The 25894-nt window shown below is 41.1% G+C and overlaps 1 protein-coding gene across 11 annotated transcripts in view; it reads left to right on the top strand.

Annotated features, from left to right (window-relative positions):
* Positions 1 to 25894, top strand: part of dst (dystonin) — a 97962-nt gene that overhangs the window by 45945 nt on the left and 26123 nt on the right. For 8 of the 11 annotated variants that reach the window (XM_080507543.1, XM_080507536.1, XM_080507541.1 and 5 more), the window contains 22 exons: positions 214 to 7923; positions 8025 to 8174; positions 8278 to 8493; positions 8570 to 8713; positions 8796 to 9032; positions 9800 to 9952; positions 10046 to 10279; positions 10382 to 10666; positions 11370 to 11918; positions 12204 to 12380; positions 13411 to 13534; positions 14174 to 14382; positions 14484 to 14801; positions 14925 to 15091; positions 15221 to 15377; positions 16093 to 16219; positions 16397 to 16447; positions 17293 to 17528; positions 17686 to 17815; positions 18189 to 18388; positions 18500 to 18998; positions 19572 to 21040. In XM_080507543.1, coding sequence (XP_080363669.1) covers positions 214 to 7923; positions 8025 to 8174; positions 8278 to 8493; positions 8570 to 8713; positions 8796 to 9032; positions 9800 to 9952; positions 10046 to 10279; positions 10382 to 10666; positions 11370 to 11918; positions 12204 to 12380; positions 13411 to 13534; positions 14174 to 14382; positions 14484 to 14801; positions 14925 to 15091; positions 15221 to 15377; positions 16093 to 16219; positions 16397 to 16447; positions 17293 to 17528; positions 17686 to 17815; positions 18189 to 18388; positions 18500 to 18998; positions 19572 to 21040 — 13542 coding nt within the window. The remainder of the gene's footprint in view (positions 1 to 213; positions 7924 to 8024; positions 8175 to 8277; positions 8494 to 8569; positions 8714 to 8795; positions 9033 to 9799; positions 9953 to 10045; positions 10280 to 10381; positions 10667 to 11369; positions 11919 to 12203; positions 12381 to 13410; positions 13535 to 14173; positions 14383 to 14483; positions 14802 to 14924; positions 15092 to 15220; positions 15378 to 16092; positions 16220 to 16396; positions 16448 to 17292; positions 17529 to 17685; positions 17816 to 18188; positions 18389 to 18499; positions 18999 to 19571; positions 21041 to 25894) is intronic. The other 3 variants (XM_080507535.1, XM_080507544.1, XM_080507537.1) reach the window with 2 other exon arrangements.

The following is a 25894-nucleotide window of genomic DNA, read 5'->3' as shown; positions in this document are numbered from 1 at the left end:
ACACTGCATCCTCAGATCAGCATGATAGCTTTAAATGTTTGTCACTCTCATGTTGCACCACTGTTGCAGTCCTGCTCTTGTGCGCACAATGATTTAACATGCTTGTGTGGTGGTGAGTATCCATTTCTTTGTCTCGTTTTGGAATTATTTACATATTACAGATTTTGGAATGTATACCAGCTATATAACCATTTCTTCTTCCACTTTCTGCAGGGCATCAAAATCACTACTGGGCCTGGGACCAGATTAATGAATGATCTGATCAATCAGATGCTGGGGGCCACTGTCCCAGGGGCCTGCGAAACTTCCACCCTCCCTCAGTCTGAGCCCCATGTCCATGTGGACTGGGATGATGATCTCAGACAAGATCACGTGTACAAATCCACACTGAGCCACTCCCCTGAGTTGCATAAACCACGCAAGTGCATACAGAGTTCACACATCACCTCCGTGCCCCTCTCTGAAGTAGCAACAGCTAGGGAAGGGTCCATGTCAGAAGATCTCATTATAAAGCTGATAGAAGTCAACCATGTCAGTGATGGAGTGAGTGTAGGCTACACAGGGGACACACTGACCCTGGAACAAGCATTTCAGCTTGGTTTAATACCTGCTTCTGTCTATGTAAAGACTCTTGAGAGGCAGAAGACCTGTCAGGATATGAAGAATCCTGACACAACAGAGTATCTCTCGCTCTCGGAGCCCGAGGAGGCAGTTGAACCTTGTGAGGTTAATAGGCTGATGTTGAAGTGCCTCAGTAGCAATAAATCACTGACATCAGGGAGGAACATTGGGACTCTTAGGTTTGCTTGTGATGGTTTTCGAGATGAGGAGGCAATGTCAGTGGATGAAGGTGACTCGCAAGAAGGGAAATATGTAACTGAGGAATCAGGTACTGTAGAGAGTCTCCAGGATGGTGATTGTCTGAGGATGGATGTGGCTGTTCAGTGTGATTTGATGAGCTCTAACAGCACCCTCATCATGTTGGGGAATCAGCAGCAGTTTGTGGGAGTCGTGTTGCCTCACTCTGGGGAAATCACTACCGTGTCCACTTCATCGCAGCACGATGAACGCAGCACCAGCAGTCAGTTTTCCAGTGCACTCTTTAGTAATCGGAGTAAAATAGCAGCCTTTTACATCCCAGAAAATTCAGAGGTGATTGATTTCAATACTGCTATTCAAAACCATTTCATAGATGGGTACACTGCGGAGGTTTTGAAATCAATAGAGATCCCGGATGCTTTTCCTGATATTACTCACCTCAATGAAAAGTTTTCCTCTTGGCTCATGTATAAAAATCTCTCCATTGATGGAGGCCATCAGGCCGCCTGTAGTTCAGAGGTCAACATCCCTTCTACTTCAGAGGCTCAGCAGCTGTTTATTTCATACATTATGATGAACAGCTACTTCGATCCACAGTCAGGACAGAGGGTTTTAATTCTCGATGATCAGCTCTTTAAAATGGCTCAAGCTTTTTTTGATGATCCAATATTTTTTGAAAACACTGATCAAAGCTTCACTCCCCTGCTTGTAAATGGTAATATGGCTTTAGGACAGGAAGAGTCAGAGATGTCACTGCACATAAATGAGGACACAGAGGAGATAGTAAGAAATGTACAACACAGTTTTTATCCTCAAGAATTTGGTTGTGGTGAAGAGGCTGTATTTGAGGAAGGCACATATTATGAGGCATTTGAGTCTCAAAGTTATGTTTCTTCGGGCAGTGTTACAATCTTCTCTGATAAAAAATCACATGCTGATGAAAAGTCTCTAAAAGAAGACCTTGCCAAGTATTTAGGTGGTACCTGCACTGTTATGGACATTACAGAGTATGTTGAGGAGGAGGAATTTGTTATTCAAAACAACACAAACTGGACAAAACCTGGCAATCTTGATGAAAATATTTGGGGTGATAGATTACAAATTGAGTTTGGAGATGTTGATAATGGAGGTTCCAATAGTAAAAGTTCTCCAGAAATGTCAGTCTCTTCCACATCTTATGTGAAAACCAGAAACATTGACTCACCATCATTGTTTGAATCCAAGTACTCCTGCCGTCAGATACTACCACAACACAATGTTGAGTCACTGTACAGTAAAACACAAAATGTTGATCTTAACCGTGCTGACGTTTCATGCACTATGGATGAGACTGAAGAAACTGAGAATTGTTCCTCTGGGAAATACTATGACCTAGAGGAAGCTCCTTATAAAGGAATAACTAAAGGAAATACATTAGAAGAACTGCCTGAGCTGCAGTCAGATAAGATGAGTCCTTTTGGAGATGAGGAGACTGCAGCTACTCATCCACAACAGATGTTATCAAGCAAATATCAAACAGAACAGCAGAGTTTCTTAAAATCTGACTGCATTGACAACATGAGCAAGTTAGTTCAGTTTAGATTAAGTGAAGAGGGACACACTGACTTGGATCCAAGAGCTAGCATTTATCATGAAGAAAACTCCACACACTCTACATATGACTTGAGTTTAATTAAAATGAGTGAAGATGAAAATGTGCTGCATCCCACTGAGAGGAAGGTTGCTGTCATGACGCTTGATTTACCAGATGAGGGGGATTCTAACAAAGGGAGTGTGGGTGATAATGGGAGTCAGCATGTAGGCTGTGAGACTGGAGAAATGAGTAACTACATTCATGGTTCTCTTTCAAAGAGTCATCTTGATCCTCGGATGAGCTCAGCCTTCTCCCTTAGTGAGCTCACTGCACAGCGAATTTGTCACACAGACAAATCTGCTTCGCTTACTGAAAACAGTGAGTCACCATTCATGAGCAATAGTCAACTGGCAGCCAGAGTGGATATGTCCAGCGATGGGACTGGAAATGCTACTCCAGCAGCCCAGTCACGTCCGTCTCATCTGAGTAAAACAACCTCCAGCATCAGTCCTGATTATGAAAACCAGACTCAACATGCCACCTTTACTTATCACCCCTATAAATGTGACAGCCTGCCTCCAGACGATATTTCCAGTGATGGAAATAATGCCCGACTGGAAAATGAGCCGATCGATGAAAGTAAAAAAGGCCCCTTCTCATCAAATCACACATTTCCTTATGGGGAAACTAATGAGAAGAAAAATGCCAATGCTGTTTGGTCATCTTTAAACAGCAACACTACTCTCTGTATGAATCCGACTTTGCCCAAGAAGTTGGGTGAAAGTGGCACTTTCTCAATCTCGAGGAGCAATGACCAAAACAGTGCAGAAGATGGCAGCAGAGTTACATTTCCTCCACAAACAGGGTTCAGTTCAGAAAATAGTGTCAGTATTGAATCTGATCTCAGCTGCTGTGGAAGTGCTGAAGGCCGGAGAGCGCAGGTTCCTCCACAACAACTGAGTTCCTCCTCTCAGTTACCTGCTGCATCAGTTGACGTTATTTCGGCAAAAAATATCAAACAAAAGAGCTCTGATGGTACAGAATGGATATTGACTGCAGATGACACTGAGATGTTCACAGAGGTGTTTTCCCCTGATTGTGGCAACAGTTTGAACACCAGTAGTGCTACTCTGCAGATGTATGCACCTGAAAAACGGAAGGAAAAAATAAATCCATACCTGGGTTGTGAGAATAGTTTGAATGCAAGTAGTGATGCTCTGCTGGTTTCTGCATCCAACATGATGGGGGAAAAAGTAAATCCAGACATTGATTATGATAACAGTCTGAATGTCTGTAGTGGTGGTCTGTTCGTTTCTGCAAATGACGGGAGGAAAGAAAAAATGCAAAGAGACATGGATTGTGATAGTTTCAATACCTCTACTGCCCCTCTGCAGGTTTCTGCATCAGAAACAAAGGAAAGAAAATTAAATCCAGACATTGGTTATGATAGTGGTTTGAATACCTTCACTGCTAATCTACAGGTTTCTGCATCTGAAAGGCAGAAACAAAAAATGAATCCAGACATGGATTGTGGTAGTTTGAATACCACTATTGGTACATGGCTGGTTTCAGCATCAGAAAAAAGGGATGAAGAAGTACATCCTGACATGGATTTTGATCGTAGTCTGAATATCACTCGTCATTCTATGCTGGCTTCTCCAGCTGAAACGAAAAAAGAAAAAGTAAATCCCACCATAGACTGTGGTAACAGTTTGAATGTCAGTAGTGGTGCTCTGTTGGTTTCTGCAGATGACAGGAGGGAAGAACTAGTCAATCCAGACAAGGATTGTGATCCTAGTTTTAACACTTCTACTGCTCCTCTGCAAGTTGCTGCATCTGGAACAAAGGAAGGAAAAGTAAGGCCCGATATGGATTGTGATAGTGGCTTGAATACATCTTGTGATACTCTGCAGGTTTCTGCAATTGAAAAAGAGAAACAAAAAATGAATCCAGACATGGATTGTGGTAGTTTGAATACCGCTATTGGTACACAGCTGGTTTCAGCATCAGAAAAAAGGGATGAAGAAGTATATCCTGACATGGATTTTCATAGTAGTCTGAATATCACTCATCATCCTCTGCTGGTTTCCGCATCAGAAACAAAAGAAGAAAAAGTAAATCCCACCATAGACTGTGGTAACAGTTTGAATGTCAGTAGTGGTGCTCTGTTGGTTTCCGCAGATGACAGGGGGGAAGAACTAGTAAATCCAGACAAGGATTGTGATCCTAGTTTTAACACCTCCAATGCTCCTCTGCATGTTGCTGCATCTGTAACAAAGAAAGGAAAAGTAAGGCCAGACATGGATTGTGATAGTGGCTTGAATACATCTTGTGCTACTCTGCAGGTTTCTGCATCTGAAAAAGAGAAACAAAAAATGAATCCAGACATGGATTGTGGTAGTTTGAATACCGCTATTGGTACACAGCTGGTTTCAGCATCAGAAAAAAATTATGAAGAAGTACATCCTGACATGGATTTTGATAGTAGTCTGAATATCACTCGTGATACTCTGCAGGTTTCTGCATCCGAAAAAGAGAAACAAAAAATGAATCCAGACATGGATTGTGGTAGTTCGAATACCACTATTAGTACACGGCTTGATTCAGCATCAGAAAAAAGGGATGAACAAGTACAACCTGACATGGATTTTGAGAGGGGTCTGAATATTACTCATGATACTCTGCTGGTTTCTCCAGCTGAAACAAAAGAGGGAAAAGTCAATCCCACCATAGACTGTGGTAACAGTTTGAATGTCAGTAGTGGTGCTCTGTTGGTTTCTGCAGATGACAGGAGGGAAGAACTAGTAAATCCAGACAAGGATTGTGATCCTAGTTTTAACACCTCCACTGCTCCTCTGCAAGTTGCTGCATTTGTAGCAAAGAAAGGAAAAGTAAGGCCAGACATGGATTGTGATAGTGGCTTGAATGCATCTTGTGCTATTCTGCAGGTTTCTGCATCTGAAAAAGAGAAACAAAAAATGAATCCAGACATGGATTGTGATAGTTTGAATACCGCTATTGGTACACGGCTTGATTCAGCATCAGAAAAAAGGGATGAACAAGTACATCCTGACATGGATTTTGAGAGGGGTCTGAATATTACTCATGATACTCTGCTGGTTTCTCCAGCTGAAATGAAAGAGGGAAAAGTCAATCCCACCATAGACTGTGGTTACAGTTTGAATATCAGTAGTGGTGCTCTGCTGGTTTCTGCATCTGAAATGATGGGAGAAAAAGCAAATACAGACATGGATTATGATAACAGTCGGATTATCAATAGTGGTGCTCTGTTTGTTTCTGCAAATGACAGAAGGGAACAACTAGGAAATCCAGACATGGATTGTGATCCTAGTTTCAACACCTCCACTGCTCCTCTGCATGTTTCTGCATCTGGAACAAAGGAAGGAAAAGTAAGGCCAGACATGGATTGTGATAGTGGCTTAAATACAACTTGTGCTACTCTGCAGGTTTCTGCATCTGAAAAGCAGAAACCAAAAATTAATCCAGACATAGATTGTGATAGTTCGAATACCACTATTGGTACATGGCTGGTTTCAGCAGGAGAAAAAAGGTATGAAGAAGTATATCCTGACATGGATTGTGATCATAGCCTGAATATCACTCGTAATACTCTGCTGGCTTCTGCACCTGAAACAAAAGAAGAAAACGTAAACCCCAACATATATTATTGTAATAGTTTGAATGTCAGTTGTGATGCTCTGCTGGTTTCTGCATGTGACAAGAGAGAAGAACTAGTAAATCCAGACATAGGTTATGATATTGGTTTGAAAACCTCTAGTGCTAACCAAGAAGTTTCTCCATCTGAAAAGCACAAACAGAAAATGAATCCAGACGTGGATTGCGATAGTAGTTTGAATACTGCTATTGGTACACGGCTGGTTTCAACATCAGAAAAAATGGAGGAAGAAGTACATCCTGACATGGATTGTGGTAGTAGTCCGAATATCTCTCGTGATACTCTGCTGGTTTCTGCATCAGAAACAAAGGAAGGGAAAGTACATCCAGAAATTGGTTATGATAGTGGTTTGAATACATCTTGTGCAACTCTGCAGGTTTCTGAATCTGAAAAGCAGAAACAAACTGTGAATCCAAACATGGATTGTGATAGTAGTCTGAATATCACTTGTGATACTCTGCTGGCTTCTGCACCTGAAAAGAAAGAGGAAAAAGTAAATCCCAGCATAGATTGTGGTAATAGTTTGAATGTCGGTAGTGGTGCTCTGCTTGTTTCTGCATGTGACAGAAGAAAAGAAAAAATGAATCCAGACATGAATTATGACAATAGTCTGAATGTCAGTAGTGGTACTGTGCTGGTTTCTCCACCTGAAGTGAAGGAAGAAAAAGTAAATCCAGACATTGGTTGTGATGGTAGTTTGAATACCTCTAGAGCGACTCTGCAGGTTTCTGCATCTGAAAGGAGGAGGGATGAAGAAGTAAATCCCAACATCTATGGTGAGAGTAGATCAAATGTAAGTGGTGGTGCTCTGATTGCTTCTGCATATGACAGCAGGAAAGAAGGAGTAAATCCAGACACGAGTTGTGATGGTAGTTTAAATTACACTAGTGCTACTCAGCTGGTTTCTGCATCTGAAAAGCAGACAGATAACATAAACCCAGTCCTGGATTGTGACAGGAGTTTGAATATCACTAGTGGTGCTCTGCTTGTTTCTGCATATGAAAGGAAGGAAGAAGTAAATCCAGACATGGATTGTGATAGTTTGAATACCACAAGCTGTACTCTGCTGACATCTGAATCTGAAAGGAGTGAAGAAGAAGTAAATTCAGACATTGGCCTAAAAAGTTGTGACCCAGGGATTAGGGAATGGTTGGGATCTGAGGTTGAACTGGACAAAAACAGGTCAGCTGTATGTAAAGATCCCCATGTAGCTTATCAGTCCCTATCAGATGGAAGCCATCCCTCCAGCTTTTTCTCTCCAAATGGTTTAAAAGCTCATGAAGATGACTCAGAGGAATTTATTTCAAAAAGGGCTGATGTCAGTGATTTTCAAAAGGCACAAGCTCAAACCCTTGATAACAACAGTGCTTTAGATGTAAATCCTCCACAGGCTTCAGATAAAGACCGTTTGCATGAGTTCACACAGCCAACGAGCACTGGCCTCGTCATGGGTTTACATGAGGAAAACACTCTCCAGTCAAACAGCGAACACAAAGGAGATCCAAAACTGACATTTGAAGAAGAAACAGTCTGTGAGAGGACAGAACAGCCTTCAGATATCCAGCTTCAACTACTGCAGGTTTTTAAGGCCGTTTCCTCAAGCCAAGACCTTTCAGTGCTTCAGGAGGTGATGGAGACTCTGAGCACTGCACTGGGGGGCGACTCTCAGGAGCAGGACAGGTGGCACACACTGGAGAGCATCAAAGAGGAGAGCTCGGAGGAGGACGAGAATGAGGAGTCGGCAGAGGGCGACACTGGTTTGTGTCACACTGCTGCCGAAACTCAACGACCATCTGGAAACTCAGACACCTGTGAAGATGAAGACAAACATAAGGTTAGTGCAGTTTCAGTGATATTTCAGCACCATCCATTAGTTTGTATAATCAAAGCACGCTTGCTGAACATTTGCCTTCTGTTTGCTTTTTTTCCCCACAGCAGCTGTTCTCTGTCCAGGATTATTTAGAGTGTGTTGGCAGACTGCAGGATCATGCTGATGTTTTAGAAGATTTCAAAAAAGACCTGCCAAGCCAAGTGCCCACAGGCAACAGCATGGAGGAGCTGCAGATCCAGATAGATGAATGCCAGGTTAGAAAACTCAACTTTAATGTGTGCAATGAATTGTCATCACATTTAAATCGTATATATTGCTGTTGTTTAGATATATAATACTTGACATTGTCTCTTCTAGATTCTGGAGTCACATCTGTCTAGACTGGCGGATGTTCTGACAGTCGATATGGAAAAGGCCAAAAAACTCCTTAACTGTGTTGATGAGGACATTCCCATTCAAATCCATCAAGATTTGGCCTCAACGTACCTGGATCTGGAGCCACATTTTAGTGTTGTGTCTGACATGTGTACAGAAAGAAGGGACTCTTTTGTCCAAGCAATGGAAACAGAAAAGGTTGATGTCCACATGGTAGGAACATTGCATTCAAAGTCGTAGCAGCCGTCATTAACAGATGTATTTGTGATTTCAGGTTCATTTGGAAGAAATGTACCAAAAATATTTGGGTGATCTTGAGGAGCTCAAAGGTCTCATTCAGCAAAACTCTGAGATGTGGGATGTGGATTTGAACTCATGTGATGTGGACTCACTGAAAATTTTGAGCCAACAGAATAAGGTATATTGAAAGTCTTAACTGAATACATTGCAGATACAGTAACCAGAATCATGCAGCATATATCCAACTTTTCTTGCTCCAGGACATGGAAGATAGTCTGCTCAATGAAGCCAGGCTCAGATTGGAGGACGTCACATTTGAGATCCAGTGCTTCATTTCTGAGAACGCTCAGTTTCTGAGTCCGGCTCAGAGTAGCTGCCTCCTGAAGTTCCTCAGCAGCACTCAGCGTGGGCTCAGGGATCAGATAGAAAGGGCTACTTTACAGAGGAGCGCCTTAGAGGTCCTACTGGAAACCAAAGAACGAGAAGATCAGGAGAAGGTCTGCGTGTGTCTGTGCTGATGTTTGTTTTACAAATGCTCTTTCTTTTTATCTGTGCAGTGAGTGTGGAAACCTTGTTTTCAAAAAACTGCTTTCCTTAGAAAATGTTTTTATTATATATAAACATTAAAACTGTCCAGTTTTTATCAGGAATTATGTCAACATTTTGATTTTGTTATTCACTAGTTCTCTTTACTGATTGGTTGAGCTGAAGTGAGTTCAGTGTAAATGTATGAGTGTTTGAACAAATGATTGCATTGCATGTTTAAATGCTTGAACCCTCCTGCATACTAACCTTTCTGCTGGTTGTACTCTGCAGGCCTGAAGACTCCAGTGAACAATTAACACTGGGAAAAAAAAAACGTTTGTCACAACACATTCATGCACAATGAGCCTACTAACACATACAATAAGATACATTCTGGTTCCTATTACAAGACCAAAGCTGTGATGACAAAGCATGTTTACAGCATACTAGACTTTTATGCTTTTTCATGCAGGGAACTGTGTTTAAATAGACTTTGCATGGACCTCTGTGTGTGCTTCAGGAATTTATGTTTTGTTGTTCTGGGTTTTCTGTTACCAAATACGAAGTTAGGTGTTCAGACTATAAAGATATGCCTTTGCGTGACATTGCTGGAGGTTTTTCTTTGTCAATTTTTTTTTTATTGTGAATGGGTTAGATTCTGTCAATAGTTCTATGGTTGTAAAGTTTGACCTAAACTTAAGATATTTAAAAATGTATAACCTATTATTATTTTGTTCAGTCTTTGTTGGAAAAACAGAAGGAGTTTGCCGAAAAGTTGGAGGAAGTTTGTGATAGTCTCACTCTGACTGAGAACAGACTGATCGGTCATCAGCAGCAGGTTGGAAATGCCGAATGTGTCTCGGACCTGCAACAGTACCAGCAAGAACATCAGGTTTGATATACTTCTTATTTGATTTGATCACAAAAAAAAGTTTTCTTGAAATGACAGCAACAACTGCTTTCTGATTTGCCTTCTGATTTGTAGGCTCTGCAAAAAGATGTGTTGACAAATGCCAGCGCCCTAAACGAGGTGATCAGCAGTACAAAAAAGTTTCTGGATGAAAATCGCAGCAAACTGATGCCAAATCAAGTCGCTAGTATTGAGAGCAAGCTGGAAGAGGCTAAAGACAAAGCCAAGCTCATCAACCAGCGTGCAGAGGAGTCCAGAAAGGATTTGGAGAAGGTGGTCACAACATCCATAAAACAAGAGAGCGAAAAGGTTCAGATTACTTTCATGTTTGTGGAAAAATATGTATTGCCTGAGAATTTGAATCATGTGGTCATATGAACTCAGCATTGATAATGTGTGGTCTCTCTACAGGCAGCAGCTGTTCAACGGCTTGAAGAAAGTAAGAACAAAATCGAAGGTCTTCTGGGCTGGATATCCAACATAGGGAATCAAAACAACAGCAGTCTGGAGCAAACTGACCATATACGTGCAGAAAATGGAAACCTGCCAGAGGAAACCTCAGTTAAGGCACTGATGGGGGAGGACGACAATGCCAATGGAAATGCTTTACAGACCACTGAAAATGATTTTGGCGGAAAGCCTGGGGGCAAGAGCGATGCAGCCAATGACCTGGATAAGCAGTACGACCGAGTTAAGGTAAAGCTTGTTGCAAGAAAATGCGCATCGCTCACTGGCATTTGAAGAAGAAAATGGATTAATGAAAAGTGACACAAACTGATTTACACAATAGTTGGAACAAGGGAGGAATTCAAAAATTGAAAACTAAACTTAACTAGCGTGACTACTCATCAAAAACATAAAATACACAACTTGTTAAGGCCACCAAGCATTTTGCTGGGCATTCACAAAGTTTATAAATTAATTTATTTCATTAATAGTTTACCTGGGTTAGACCTTTTCAAAGACTCATGTTTTCTTAATGAAATTCAGAAGGTGCAATGAACTGTTGAAAGACACAAAATGCAATAAATAGCAGAAATAGGAAAAAAAAAAGTTTTGAAATAATCTAGATATAATGAAATAGTTTTTGAATTTTCCAAATTTAATTTAAACTGTGAAACTTTCACATATGTTACACACAGAGCTCGTTCAAGTCTTTTTTGACTGCTCATTATAAGATATAATAGTATAAAACTATATAATCATTTTCATTGGATGCCATAATTATCATTAGCAAAAATTAAATAATAAATAATAAATGACAACAACTCCAGTTGCATTCTATAGAGATTGAGCATGTGAACTAAATAAAAACAGGAGGGAACAGAACAGAGTTTAAGGTGTTTAAAAGGTTGAAATAGTAAGAGTGACAGCAGCTATTGTTTTGTTGTGTCTGCAGGCACGTCATCAGGAGATTCTGTCCCAGCAGCAGGATCTGATCATGGCCACCCAGTCAGCTCAGGCTCTGCTTGACAAGCAAGCAAACATTCTGTCTCCAGAGGAGAAAGAGACTCTGCAGAAGAACATCCAAGACTTGAAGGAGCGCTACGAGACCTCCCTGACTCAGGCTGAGCAGCAGATGAAGCAGGTGCAGGGCGTCCAGGAGGAGCTGAAGAAGTTCAAAGACGACTGCGACGAGTTTGAAAGTTGGTTAAGCCAGGCTGAAACCGAGATCGGGGAGCTGGGTGCTCCTGCAGGTTCCCATGACGTACTCAGTGATAAACTTCAGCAACAGAAAAGCTTCTCAGAGGATGTGATTTCCCATAAAGGGGACCTTCGCTTCATCACGATTTCTGGACAGAAGGTCCTGGACGTGGCTAAAGCCTGTGGAGTGACTGACTCTGCAGCTAAGACCACTGAGCTGCAGGTGGATACTTCAGGGACCTGCACTGCTGTTCAGGATAAACTGGATTCAGCAGCCAGTCGATACAAAGCATTGCATTCACAGGTACTGAGCAATATGTAATGGTCTATTTGTGCCACAAGGTGGAAGCAGCTGACTCCACAAATAACTCTAAATATATACTTATATAAAAAAAACAATGTTTCATGAAGACATCACTTTATCCTGTGAAAACCTTGCAAAATGCAACATATTTTAAAGAAACAGATTATCATGTATATGTTTTTATATGGATCCAAAAGTCTGCAGTAAAGATTGATTGATGTATCTTTGCACTCATTTATCTGGTTTCAGATGATATTGAATTCTGTTCTATCTTCTTTCTTTTAGTGCAATGTCCTTGGCAACAACCTCAAAGAAGTGGTCGACAAATACAAGAAGTATGAAGAATCGAGTGCTGGACTTTTGAAGTGGCTCAATGGCTCAGAGGAGGAGGCGAGAAATCATCAATCAGAGGCCATATCGGCTGACCCACAGACACTGCAGAAACAGCTGGAGGACACTAAGGCAAGAAACACACACCAGGGTCTAAGCAGTTAGATGACGTGCAAAACCAAGTTTGTTTCTCTCTGTCTGAGAATGCAGTTTTTAAAAATAGCTTCTTGATCTCTTTTTTTATGTGGCCTATTTAATTTTAAGTCCAAAAATGTCATAACAAAAAGTTCTTTCAAATACTTTTCCCTAGTAATGCGTAAAACATCCTTTTATCTTAGTTTGAAAAATGCGTCTTTACAGTCATCACAGCTTTGGTGTGGAGCTGTGCTTGTCATAATTTTCATCAGCAGCACATAAACTTCAATGGATGTGAGCTTGTGAATGATCCAGGTACAAACATAAAGAATAACTTCATTTTGGCGGCAACACATGCAAAACTTGGAACATCAACGGGGTTACGAGGTCGCGGACCTGCAGAATAGACCTACCTTACCATATACAGTCTTTCCACTGACTTATGAACAGAGGGCTATTTTTAGCTCCACTTTCAAACCCAAATGTGAACAGTTTAACTCTGGTTATTTGTAGAGTGCATTCTCCAATGTGAGGATAAGAAAGTAGGCTGACAGAGCTGTCTCTGTTAAAGGTTTTGGCCACAGCAAGCATGAACATTTCTCTGCAGGGAGGTATTGACTTACAGAAAAGATATAGCCAGATAAGAGCCAACCAAGAACCACAGCTTTACAGATCACAGCAGGCCTAACATATTCTTGAATTGTAGTATTCAAGATGAGCACACACATTAAACCCAAATACGAATTGTCTTTAATTTTCTTTTTCAATTTTTCCCCTTTTCCTGTTCGGCTGCTTGGGCAGACAATATTATGTGATTGAGAGCCTTCTGATGTCAGAACAGTTTTTGCTCTTGCAACAGGAGGAGACTTAGAGTCTCCTGGAGAGAGGGGGGGACAACATACAAGTCTTTAATTTTCTGTTTGACTAATGAAATATGCATATTATAATAGTACATTTAAATTATGGTTCTGTGTTTGTGAAGGTAAATCCATTTTTGTTTTACTGACTTCAATTCTCTAAATTGCAGGCTCTTCAAGGTCAGATGGTGGGACATCAGACTGCCATCGACACGTTCCGTAAAACTGCAGAGGCTTTGATAACATCTGAAGGAGACCTGCTGAGCAACACTGATGAGATCCAGGAGACAGTAGGTGAGGAAAACAACGGAAAAGTAACCCTAACCAATGTCCACATATTAGCTCAGGACTGACATTAAAGGCTTTGTCATAAGTTATCTCTTGAGTAGGATGGATGACTTTATAAAAAAAAACAAAAAGAAAACACCGCCTTGATGATCCCAATATCTTCGTTTAAATTGCTCAGAAAGCTCAAACTAAATATCTAAAGGTGAGTCTGAACATCAAACATCGCTGAATGAAAAATTAAAAGAAAAAGAAGAGAAGATAAAGGCCAATTGAGGAGGTTCATTAAGAGTTCTTTGTCATTTCTATAATGGTTACATACTTTTCTACTGTATTTTATTCTATGTTAACTAACTGGCTTTTATTTAGTTCACTACGGTAGCAGGATTTCTCTATCAAAATATTTCAGTGGTCACTCTTCCATTTCCATCTATGTTTTTCAGTGAGAAACCTTGTACTCACTATTTCATTGCCCATTAACGTCAACAAGGTTTCACTCTCAGATTTCTTTCTGAACTTATAGTTTTAAGAACCACACAGAAATCTAATATCATCTTGCTCTAATTTGAAATATTTTCCTCATGTGGACCAAACAGTGAGAAATAATTTGGTTTTAAGCACAACCTGATTTCTTTCTATGTCTTGCAGATGACGTTGTGGAGCGCTACGACAACCTGTCCAAGTCTGTAAGTGACCGAAATGAGAAGCTGCAGATCACACTGACTCGATCGATGAGTGTGCAGGATGGTCTGGATGAGATGATGGGTTGGATGGAAGGAGTCGAAGCGAGTGTAAAAGAAAAAGGCCAAATCCCTCTGGATTCTGCATCTATTGGAGAAATACTCAGCAAAGAAGCGGTAAGAATTCCTGTCATGACTTCAGAAATACAATAACTGTGTAAAATGTTCATTTTAGTATTTATTTAACAGTTTTGTTTTGTCTGCCCTGTGCTTTTAAGGCATTGGAGCAGGACATCGCAAGCCGCCAGAGCAGCATCTCGGCTATGAAAGCCAAAGTGAAGACGTTTGTGGAGACGGCAGATCCTTCTGCTGCCGCTCTGCTCCAGTCAAAAATGGAGGCTCTCTCCCAGCGCTTCTCTGATGCTTGTGATAAGCACAAGGAAAAAGTTTCCCAACTGGAGCAACTGAAAGAAAAGGTCGAGCAATTTGAAGATGTCGCTGATAAAGTCCAACAGTTTGTTGTGAAGCGCTCACAAGAGCTGCATGAAACAGATGGGCCGGGGACAACATTTCATGAGCTCTCTAAGATGATGCAGGTAAGTGTACTGCAGACCTGGTCTGAAGCTGCTGATGGTGATATCAGGGATGTATTTCATTTATGTGATCTTCTCAGTCATTTAGATCATGGTTGTGATTTCATGATGATAATTTCACTTCAGAACACTAAAGACGAAATGGTCGAGTACGCCAGGGATTTGGAGAAGCTGCAGAGTCTCTTCAAGGATCTGTCCGAAATGAGCACAGATGGAAACAAAGTCCAGATTCAGAGCAAGATGGACAATCTCTCCAATATTTTCAACACCTTCAAGGACACTGTCAAAGAAAAGTGAGAGGGAAAAAAAAGAAACTTTGTCCTTTAACCAATTAATTCTAAAACCTAGTCGAACATTAGCGTCTGTTGGCTGTTGGTAATGCATGGAGGCCTATTCTGACTGATTTTTGTTGTCTGCTTCAGGGAAGAAGAACTATCATCCTGTCAGGACCAGCTGGGCGAGTTCAGATCTGTAGCCAGTGCTCTCTCCAAGTGGCTGGAGGAGACCAGTGACAAAGTACCTGCAGTTCAGCCAAACAGCACTGAGAAAAGCCTGGAAAACGACCTGCAGATAGTAAACGTGAGTCATGGATAAATAAAGGATAACCTGTATTGTAAACACAGTTTTTCTATAAGTTTTGAGTAGCATAAGCATATTGAAAATTCAAAAGTAATCGATCTTACACTTTGCATTCGATGGAGAACATTGGAGCTCATGTTTTCTGCAACAGACCAGATCCGAGTGTTTTTAATAGATAGTACTCATCCTCTCCTCCCTAAACGCTACACAATCCCAACCTGCTTTCTCTGCCAAGTACTGACAGATGAATTGTAAGTGTTTATAGAGGACAGATGTAGGAGTGAAACATGACTGTGTCCAGCAAGGAGACTATTTTCTTCATGATATGTTACAGCAGAGATTACAGAAACAGATTTTGTAAAAACAAAAAAATTGTAGACAGAAAATTCAAAGGAACACACATAATTCTTGTTTTGTTTTTATTCATGTTTCTTTCTATTTAGATTGGTCACAGTACGTGGAGTATGTGTGCAATTCCTTTCCATATTGTAAAACTACAACGATCAGATGTATACAGTATTGTATTCTAAAGATGAAACGAAAAAAGACTTGTTCAGCATATTAGCCCAGAGGGAAAGGAATAAAAGAAAAGAAATACATTATCATTAAAAACAGATGGGTTATGTAGCAGTAATGAATGTATGTGTTTGTGATGCCAGCTGTCATGTTGATTCTCTTTTGTGTGCAATTAATTGTGTGATTAATCTTTCTTCAGGGCTTAATAGATGAATGGACATCCAAAGGCCCGTCTGTTGAAGACTTGAACGGTAAAGGATCTGCACTGTGCAGCCTCATTACTCTTCTCACATCCCCTGCCAAGACAAAGACCACCAACAAGTCAGGTAAAAACCAAAACACTTCATTTCATTCATCGCAATCTCTCAGTGGAGTGAGAAGCATGGTGTTTGGCCTCATGTCTGAACTTCATGACTAAGTGCTATCGTGAAAACAATGTTGAGGGAGATGGTGGTCAGACTTCCTGTTCTTTACTCCAACTCTATCTTATGTCTTTGCATCAGCTCTTACTAATGGTGGTGGTCCAGCAAGCCATACTTACCTAACAAATAAAGGTAACTGTGTGTGTGTGTGTGTGTGTGTGTGTGTGTGTGTGTGTGTGTGTGTGTGTGTGTGTGTGTGTGTGTGTGTGTGTGTGTGTGTGTGTGTGTGTGTGTGCGCGCGTGCGCTGTTTTCTTGTATCCTATGTGTGCTTGTATCCTATGTGTGCTTGTATCCTATGGTTGATGAATACATATTGTTTCTTGTATCAGTATGTTCAGATGAGTGAAAGGAACAAAGTGAAAATACAGAGCGAGTTTGGTATTTTTAATGTTTTTGTATTATTTCACAATTTCATATCATCATTTCCCAATAATAAATGCGAATTTAAAGACCAAAAGTCAATGAGATCAGATGGGATAGTATTTATTGAGCCTTATTTTATTTAATAATATGTAATTTCCAAGTTAAATTATTCAAACCCTTTTCAACTAGAAAAATACTTGTATATACTTTATTTAGGCTGCAGAGTGGTGTAATTGTAAACCTCATGGTGCAAGGAACCCTGGCTCAAGTCCTACTTTGGCTTGAGGGCCTTCTGTGTGGAGTTTGCACGTTCTCCTGAAGCCTACAGGATTATTTTGGGCCCTTCGCTTTTCTCCGTTAGACCATAAAAATATGTTTGATGTGAATCCAAAACATTAAATCCAGTGTCAGTGAGCAGTGTAGAAGATACATTGATAGATTTATTGCTATAACTTTGAAAACACTCATAATCAGGAGACACTTTCATTTTCTGAACATACTGTCCTACAATGCTCCATTAACAATGTCTAACTCATGTTGTAGTCAGATTATTACATTTATGCAGCAAAGTCTTGTTGAAGAAACTTGACAGAATCATTTCCGATGTCCTCAGAGCTGATGGGGATTCAGCAGAATATGACATTCATCAGCGAGGGTTACACAAACCTTGGAGACACACTGAAAAGTCGAGCAACAGAGCTGAGCAGTTTGGTGCAGGAGGTGAAAGAGGCCCAAAAAGAGACTGAGGACATGATGACTTGGCTGAAGGACATGAAAAAGGCTGCAGCATCCTGGGGTAATGCAGGCACAGAGAAGGATTCAGTAAAAACGCAGCTCGAGCAGCAAAAGGTACTGAAATTTGATTGCTTACCAAATTGACTGTCAAATTTAATTATGTATCCAAGCTGCAAACAATTGTCATTGGAAGCGAGTGTGATAGTCATACAGCATTCCTTTTGGAAATCACATGTTTTAAGATTTGATTTGTTTTTTTTTTATTTCTTAGGCATTTGAAGATGACATGAAACAAAAGCAGGAGCAGCTCCAGAAGCTCAGAGGGAAGCTTCTTAACTTGATAAAGACTCATCCAAACTCCCCGGAGGCAGCAAAATGGAAACAGATGCTGGCTGAAATAGGTATGCCGCAAGGTGTTGTCTCCAGATGGCCCTGTGTAATTTATGACACTGAGACTGTCAAACGTACGGCAATTCCTTCTGACGAATAATGTATCTCGTTACCGTGCTGCTGTCCGAGTTGTGCTTTCTGAGAAATAACGATTGCTTCTTTTGTGTGTGTCTTCTAAAATTGCACCACATACACGATCTACACAACAATTTGTGAGCCATCCTCTGTACCTTTTTATTTCCGCACAAGTTAAATTAACACGTTTGTGATGCCAGATCCTGCACAATGGGAGGTTTGCTGGGAAAACAGTGGGGAAGACGACAGAAAGGTGTTGTTGTGCTGACTAATAGAGGTGACGTATGATTGCTGCACCCTCCTGTTTAGATGCTGCTTGGGCAGAAATGAGCGGCTCTGTCGAGGAGAGGAAGCAGCACCTGGAGCAGTCCAACAAGAATCTGGATATCTTCCAATCATCTGAGCTGCAGCTTGGCCAGTGGCTCTCCGAAAAAGAGCTGATGATGAGCGTTCTCGGGCCCCTCTCCATTGACCCCAACATGCTGAAAATGCAGAAACAGCAAGTTCAGGTAAGCAAGGTTCTGGCTGTTGGGACCAATGTGACACTTGTGCATCTCATAGGAACCAGGGTTTCCTGATGGAGTGTTCACCTTGACTGATTTACTCCCTTTGTCCTTCAGATCCTCCAGAATGAGTTCAAGAGTCGGAAACCTCAATACGAACAGTTGGAGAAAGCTGCCTCAGCCATCATCAGCTCATCAGACAACCAAGACCCTTCGAGTGGGAAGGCGGTGAAGGAGCAGCTCGCCACCGTCACACAGAAGTGGGAAGGCCTCACAGGACAGCTGGACCAACGAGACAGCCTCATTGACCAGGCAGCGGTCAAGACGGAGCAGTTTCAGGGGCTGCTGAGGAGTCTCAGTCAGACGACCTGTCAGCTGGAGAATCAGCTCACAAATCATCACAGTCACAGCACCCAACCAGATGCCGTGAAGAAGCAGCTGGAAGATGCCCAAAACATCTCAGCTCAGCTGAGGGAGGAGAAGAAGAAGCTGAAGAATGCTGAGGTCATCAACGCAGAGCTCACGGCCATGGTGACGGAAGACTATCTCAAAGCAGACTTAGCCAGGCAGCTGGAGAGCGTCAGCAAGCCTTTCAAACAGTTGGAGGAGAAAACAGGTTAGTGGTTTATCTCAGTTTCACCCTGTAGTGTTGTAATATTTACACAGAAGGAACAGTTACCCTGTAAAATTGAATCAATCATCCTACTTGGTAAAGTGAGTAATAACTATTTAAATATATGAAAATAATAATTACAATAAGGTTTATTGTCATAGAATGCATCGTCAGAAAAATGCATATTTAGGCAGAAGTGAACACACAATGGGATCAAGATACCATAAAGCAGAAAAAAAAATCTTTAATGGGTAAAATGATTAAATCAAGACAAAATTGAGCTGCTTATCAAAACTTTTTATCATTTGGTTAATACAAGCAAACTTAATGATAAAGTATAACATAAAATCTCTGCAACATTGCCTAAACAGTTTACCTATAATGTTACTGGTTTATTTAGATTTTATATTTAAAACAGTTTTTGTCTTCAGCATGATGACTAATCTGTTTAAAACTGAAACTAACGATGTGACACAGAATGAACGACACAATTATGTTGGAAACCTAGTCACCGTTGTGTTTTAGTTCTTCCCTTTTTGATTTTTCCCTTCATTCTCTCTCTCTTTTTTTCCTTAGCCCAACAGATCGAGCAGTTAAACTCCACCTTTACCAGCTCCCAGCAGTTTCACCAGACTTCCAAAGACTTCCAGACATGGCTGGGTGAGAAGCTCCAGGACCAGTCAAGGCCTCAGCCCATCTCTGCTAAAGTAGAGGTTCTGCAACAAAGTCTGGAGGAGCACAGTAAGCTTCAGAAGGCGCTCAGTGACCATGAGGACGCTTATAATACAATCACTGGAGAAGGAGACATGCTTCTTCACAACACTGATGGTGCAGAAAAGTTAGCACTTCAAGGGCAACTCACTACCCTCTCGTCCAACTGGGAGGAGGTGAAGAAGAGCTCTGTAGAGCAAGCTGAGAAGCTTCAAACTGCTCTGCTGAAATCTCAAAAGTACCAGGAGCATGCGGAAAAGCTGAGTTCTTGGATTCAGGAGTGTGAAGCCAGCGGGGGTCAAGTCATACTCACTGCCGATCCTATTGCTGTCGAGAGCTCCATTTCTCAAGTGAAAGCTCTCCAGAAGGACGTGGACAAACACAGAGGTTTGGTGGAGCAGCTCAACACGGCTGCAGATAGCCTTCTCGACGTGGCCAACACAGACACTGACGCCATCAAAGAAGAAAAGTCCAACATTGGCAAAACAGTGGACAAAATAGTAGAAGGTCTTCAGAGCAAAAGGGAGTCCCTGGAGAAGATTTCACGCACCGTTAAGGAGTTTAATGATACCCTTAAAGAGGCAAAGGGTCATCTTGAGGGGACCAAGAAGCAGGTGGATGCTTATGAATCACAGGGAGTTCAGGCTTACAGCAACAAGAATTTAGCCAACATGAAGGCTCAGCATAAGAGTTTAGAGGGAGTGCAAAACCAAGTAGAGCACATGAAAGCATTGGCCAAGGACCTTGTAGTCGAAGTCCCAGATGCTGAAGGAGTGACAGATCTCTTGCTTGAGGTGGACAGCCTAGAAAAAGACTACAGCAACCTCGACAAGAAGCTGGAGGACACATGCCACGTGTTGGAGGGTAAACTGCAGGGCATTGGGCAGTTCCAGAGCAGCCTTCGTCAGATGTTCACCCATTTCACAGAGCTGGACGATGAGCTGGACGGTATGTCTCCTGTGGACCTTGACTTGTCCACTCTTAAAGACCAGCAGGAGAGCATCCAGAATTTTATGGCCAAGCTACGAGAGCTGATGGCTAACACGGCCAATGCTGGAGACAGCTGTAAGAAGATGCTTGAGACCGAGTCCTCACCTGATCTATTGGGCCTGAAGCGAGATCTGGATGCTCTGAGTAAGCAGTGTGGCAAACTGTTAGACCGAGCCAAAGGACGAGAGATGCAGGTGCAGCGCACCCTCACCACTTTGGAGGAGCTGTATGATCAACTCCATCAAATGGAGGATAAACTGAGCAGAGCTGTGGACAAGGAGGCGTCCCAGGAGGCCGTCGGCATGGAGACAGATGTGATCAATCAACAGCTGGAGGCCTTCAAGGTATGTTGACTCATATTCAAAGCTTCAGTTTGATTTGTGTGATTATAAAGTTGAAAACAGGAGTATTATTGAACACATTTGGAATCCCAACAGTACAACGTTTTGATGGTAACAAGTTTTTCCACATTACATTCATGCATGTTTATCTAGACTCTCTTGAGATCAATAAGAGTAGTATTGCACAAAGGGATGATTTGTCTTGAAACACTTCATATCTCTTCAAGATCTGAGTACTACTCAGCTTGCTTTAAACACAAGTAGTGATGTTTGACTCAAGAAATGTGTTGCACTCGCGTACATATTTAGTATTTATCTCAATATTAGCTATGTGTATACTCTATTTACTTGAAATATAGAGCTTGTTTTGGTCAGTATATCTATGCTACTTTAAATTCTACATTATTTTACAGAAAAATCATACACATTGTGTAAGTGCACAGTCTTACTATCAGCATAATTAGACATCTATAGCAAGTGGATAAAGTATTGTTTCTTTCTTTTCTTTCTTTCTTTTTTTTAACAAACCTGCAATTGCTTCTGATATCCAGTTTTTTCATAGAAACAATCAAAATCTGGTAATGCTCATTCAAAACACAGAAATACAAATGACATTTTAGCTACTGTCCATTCATGAATGCTTGCGCAGCATCCAGGCAGAAGCAGGCTCTTAACTCAGCACTCCTGCTTCATTTGTGACTATCCTCTGGGGATTGTTGGTTCATTCAGGGCATCTGGCATGAACAAAAGAGCTGGGGTCCATATGCAGTGATGGGGAAAGAGGGAAGGACCGACACAGCCAGGTGGCTGCCAGCAGGGTGTCGCTTGACTCAATAATGAAGCTGAGCCTGCATCTGATCTTTTAACATAGATATTGTTGCTTTGATTCTTCACAGCCTGACATCATATGTAACACTAAGCCCTCGGTTGTTGTGTTAGTTTGACCTTTTTAACTTGATGGCCAACAAATCATACTACTTTGAACCTATTTAGTGCTGCCTTGAGTCTTCATTGACCTAATGCCGACACAAAAGACAGTTTTACACAATAGTTTTCATTTGTAACCACGTACAAATATGAATGATTTGATTTTTTTGAATTCACAAATTATGTTTTATGAGCACTACTGCTTCAGTCTGCATTTTCCCCAGGGAGATGGTTATTATAAAAGCTTTAATCAACACAGCCAGTTTTAAAGGGGCTGCATGGTGGAGAAGTGGTGAGCAGATATCTTGGTTTGGGGCCAGATTTGGGGTCTTTCTATGCTCAGTTTGCACGTTCTCCCCCTGTGCATGCCTGGGTTTTCTCAGGTTTCTCCCTGTAGTTCAGATACATGTGTTGGAGGTTAACTCAAAATTGTACTAGAGTACATGTGTAACTATGTGTCTGTATGTCCACGGTGATGGGCAGCCCTTCCTTGACTCTCACTTGGATAAGTGGCATATAAGATGGATGAAAGTAGTTTTAGAGTGGCTGCACAACAGCCAGTGAAAATCAGGGAACATCAAATTCTGTTAGATAAAAGCAGAATAGATGATGGTTGGATGAAAATTGAAGTATAATGCAGGAGATTTATATATACAGGAACAAATGCCACTCAGCGTCCTATTCCTCCTAATGGTCTGTTTTCAGTTGTTCTGACACTCCATATTGTGTATATAAATGTGGGTAATTTTAGCAGTATCATTTTGGGGACAAAGCAATAGTCAGGCATTAACAAGATTTGCAGACAGATGCAGAAATATTTTAAACCTTGTACATTCCTGTGGAGTTTTCCAAAAGAGGATTAGCCTACATTCAGAGGTGAAACCCTGCAATGCTTCTTCATTTACTGTATTGGATAGTATTATATTAAAACAATGTAAACAGATGCGTGTGTGGAAATGACACAGATCTGTCCTTAAAATGTAGGTCAAGGGATTTTTTTTTTTTTTCAATTAAGAGGGTGCTTCACTAATGTTGGTGGGCTGCATGCAGACCTCCAGCTGAGTTGTGTGGATTAAAATATCAGAATAGCTCGGGTGGAGGTGTCGCTCCAACTGAGCTGAGTTGGCTTTCAAGGCCCGATAGAGCAACTATTAAAGAGGTGTTTGATTCATATTGTTGCTAAGCAGCGTTGTGTGCATGTTTCCACCAGGCCATTGTCCCGTCACCACTCTGGGTTCAGAGGGCATATACGGCCTCAGCTGCCGGTGGAAAATCCTCTTTGTGACAATTATGCCTGTGACAAGTATTGTTGCACATGAATACAAACAGTGTGTCAGTAATAGAACCTGATTTTAGCTGCAGTATGAAAGTAGTCAACAACTCTATCAAATTTTATTCAACTTTCCATGAATGAGACCATTGTTATTGTAGGGGAGTCAGATTTACTGGCAGCTCCAGAACTAAGAAATAAACAAAGAAAGGCAGCCCTTGGATTGGCCTCGTTCTATGGCTGTTACCATTTTAGGTGAAGTTTTAAAGATGTGCTTGACTTCATACGTTCACTCTAGGTTTTCACATGAGTTTTGTCGTAGCTCAGAAGGCCTGGTTTATGTATAGAAAGAAGTGAAAACTATCGTAAAGGTTTAAGTTAGTGACTCAACACCACTGGGGGGGGTTTGTGTGGGCGTCTTTTGTCACAGTTCAGACATTACATCAGTGTGTCTTACAATTCAAAAAGAATTTCCACCTTCTGAATCATGGTGGAGTTGCTTCATTACACTGAAGGTGGTGATAGAAAAGTGTAATTTAGTCCATGAAGCCCTTACTCACTGCTATATTGTCATAGCACATTCTTCCTCACGTGAAACATGAAATGTCTATCGGCCACATGTATGGTATTAGTTGAAAGATGATTACGTTGTGGCCTTATGAAATGCCCTTATTCTGTGTCACACTTAATCTGAGGTATGAAAACAGATTTCAGCTGCCCCTAATGGACAGAGGATCGTATGAATTCTTGACTATGATATAAAAAGCTTTTAAGTTGCAGCAGTTGGCTTCACTTTCAAATACTGTCACGATAGCTTGCAATAGAAGATCAACTATGCTGTGCTGTTTAATAATTTCAACATTAAATGTAATAATTTCTGAGTCACTTTAAACATACTTACTAATAAGGAATCTGTAGTTTTCGCTATAAATATTTTCCCTTATTGAGAATAAACTGTGCTTTGGTTATGGTATATTGCAGGGGTAGCCTTAGTTGCCTTCAGGGAATGGTTTTGAAATAAAAGTACAAACAAGATTTATAAAGTGAGTTAGAGCAAATGTGATTTAAAAAAAAAAAGTGTTCTGAGTAATCGGGGATGTGGTTACTGAAGTTCAGTATGAGATGATCATGATTACAGACTTGATGTTAACATTTAGCTTGTGTTGGAATTCATCAGTTTTTTACTGTAGTAAATCATTGTTTATGACTATCTGAGCCTCTTCACATATATCAATAGTTATTGTCATGTAACTTATTCAGGAAGTTTGCAATAAGAGTCTCTTTCTATTTTTTTGTGTCCTTTAAGTAGCTTTTCATTTTATGAATGTCCATGACCCCTTGTTTTCCCTTGTGGAAAATTGACTTACACAAAATCCCCGAACCAATTTTTGATTTCTGGATCAACAAATTAATATTCCTCTTAACTCTCTTTACATGATGATCTTTCTACCAAGGTTTAAATACTTTAGATACTTGTAAGTACAGCTTTATAAACATAAAAGTGAATGAAACAAAGAGGTTGTAAACCAAACATATTTTACAATTAATTATATTTATATTTGACTTGCTTTTGGACACATTTTTCAATATAAATTGAAACCCAAATTAATTTCGAACGATTGTTTAATCAAGGAGTGCTTTGTATTTGGTTTTATTAGCTTAACTTGAATATAACTCTCAATGATTATGCAAAAAAAACAAAAAAAAACTTTAGGTATGACATTACTGTGAACAAAAAGGCTTTGAACAAGTAAAAGAATAAAGAAAATCATTTGTATTCATTCATGTTCACTGTCGTGAAAGGTTGAATAACTCCATAGTGGCACATCCTCTCTCTTGAACAACAGATCCTATTAATCACTGCCAGTCTGCTGTCTTCATCTCATCTCATGTGTGCAGAGCTGGACAAAGAAGCCAGGGCTATTCAGCTTCGTCCCAAGCAACTATGCTACAGACAATCCAAGAAACAAAAATAAATTCCCTTCATTACCTCTTCTATCCTCCTTTCTTCTTTCGTCCCGGCCAGTGGACATAAAAGCCCGTTCATGCACTTGGCAGAGCGGTGGGTGTTAAATTACCTGGGACCTGTGCCTCCCTCAGCATTCCTCAGTAATTAAGAATGTCTGCAGGGTCCACAGCAACCATCCACCAGGAGAAAGCAGAGGGCAAAAAGGAAAAATGTGCATCTGTTTTAGGACAGTGTGATGTCATCAGAGCTGCGTGCTGATCTGCTTTTTTTCTTTTGTGTGAGAGTGTGTGTGTGTGTGTGTGCGTGTGTGCGTGCGTGCGTGCGTGCGTGAATTACAAGAGTTGGTAGGTACTTCTTCCCCTCCCCATTCCCTCGGTCAGAGAAAAGAAAAAAATAAAAGAGGAAAAGTGAGTGACTGTGTCAGGATGCAGGGGATGGCTTCGAAGTGAAGTCATATGGGCCATGCAGACATAAGGGGGAATTAGAAAGGGAAAAAAGGGTCATATGTCCACCAATCAACATGTGCCGGAGCGGCTCTGAGCACAAATGGAGTTGTGGCAGATGTTGTCTGAATAATGAGGGGGGGCGGGGCATGAAACCCTCTGCCTGGAGGGTGTCTGTCAGTGCGAGGGGAGCGATGAGCGAGGAAGGGCAGCCTTTTTTGTTTATCTAGGAGTACCGGCTCTGCTCG

This window comes from Blennius ocellaris, assembly GCF_963422515.1.
Source record: "Blennius ocellaris genome assembly, chromosome: 13".
Classification (NCBI taxonomy): Eukaryota; Metazoa; Chordata; class Actinopteri; order Blenniiformes; family Blenniidae; genus Blennius; species Blennius ocellaris.
The sequence above is the reverse complement of the archived record's forward strand: the minus strand, read 5'-3'. Positions and strand labels throughout refer to the sequence as shown.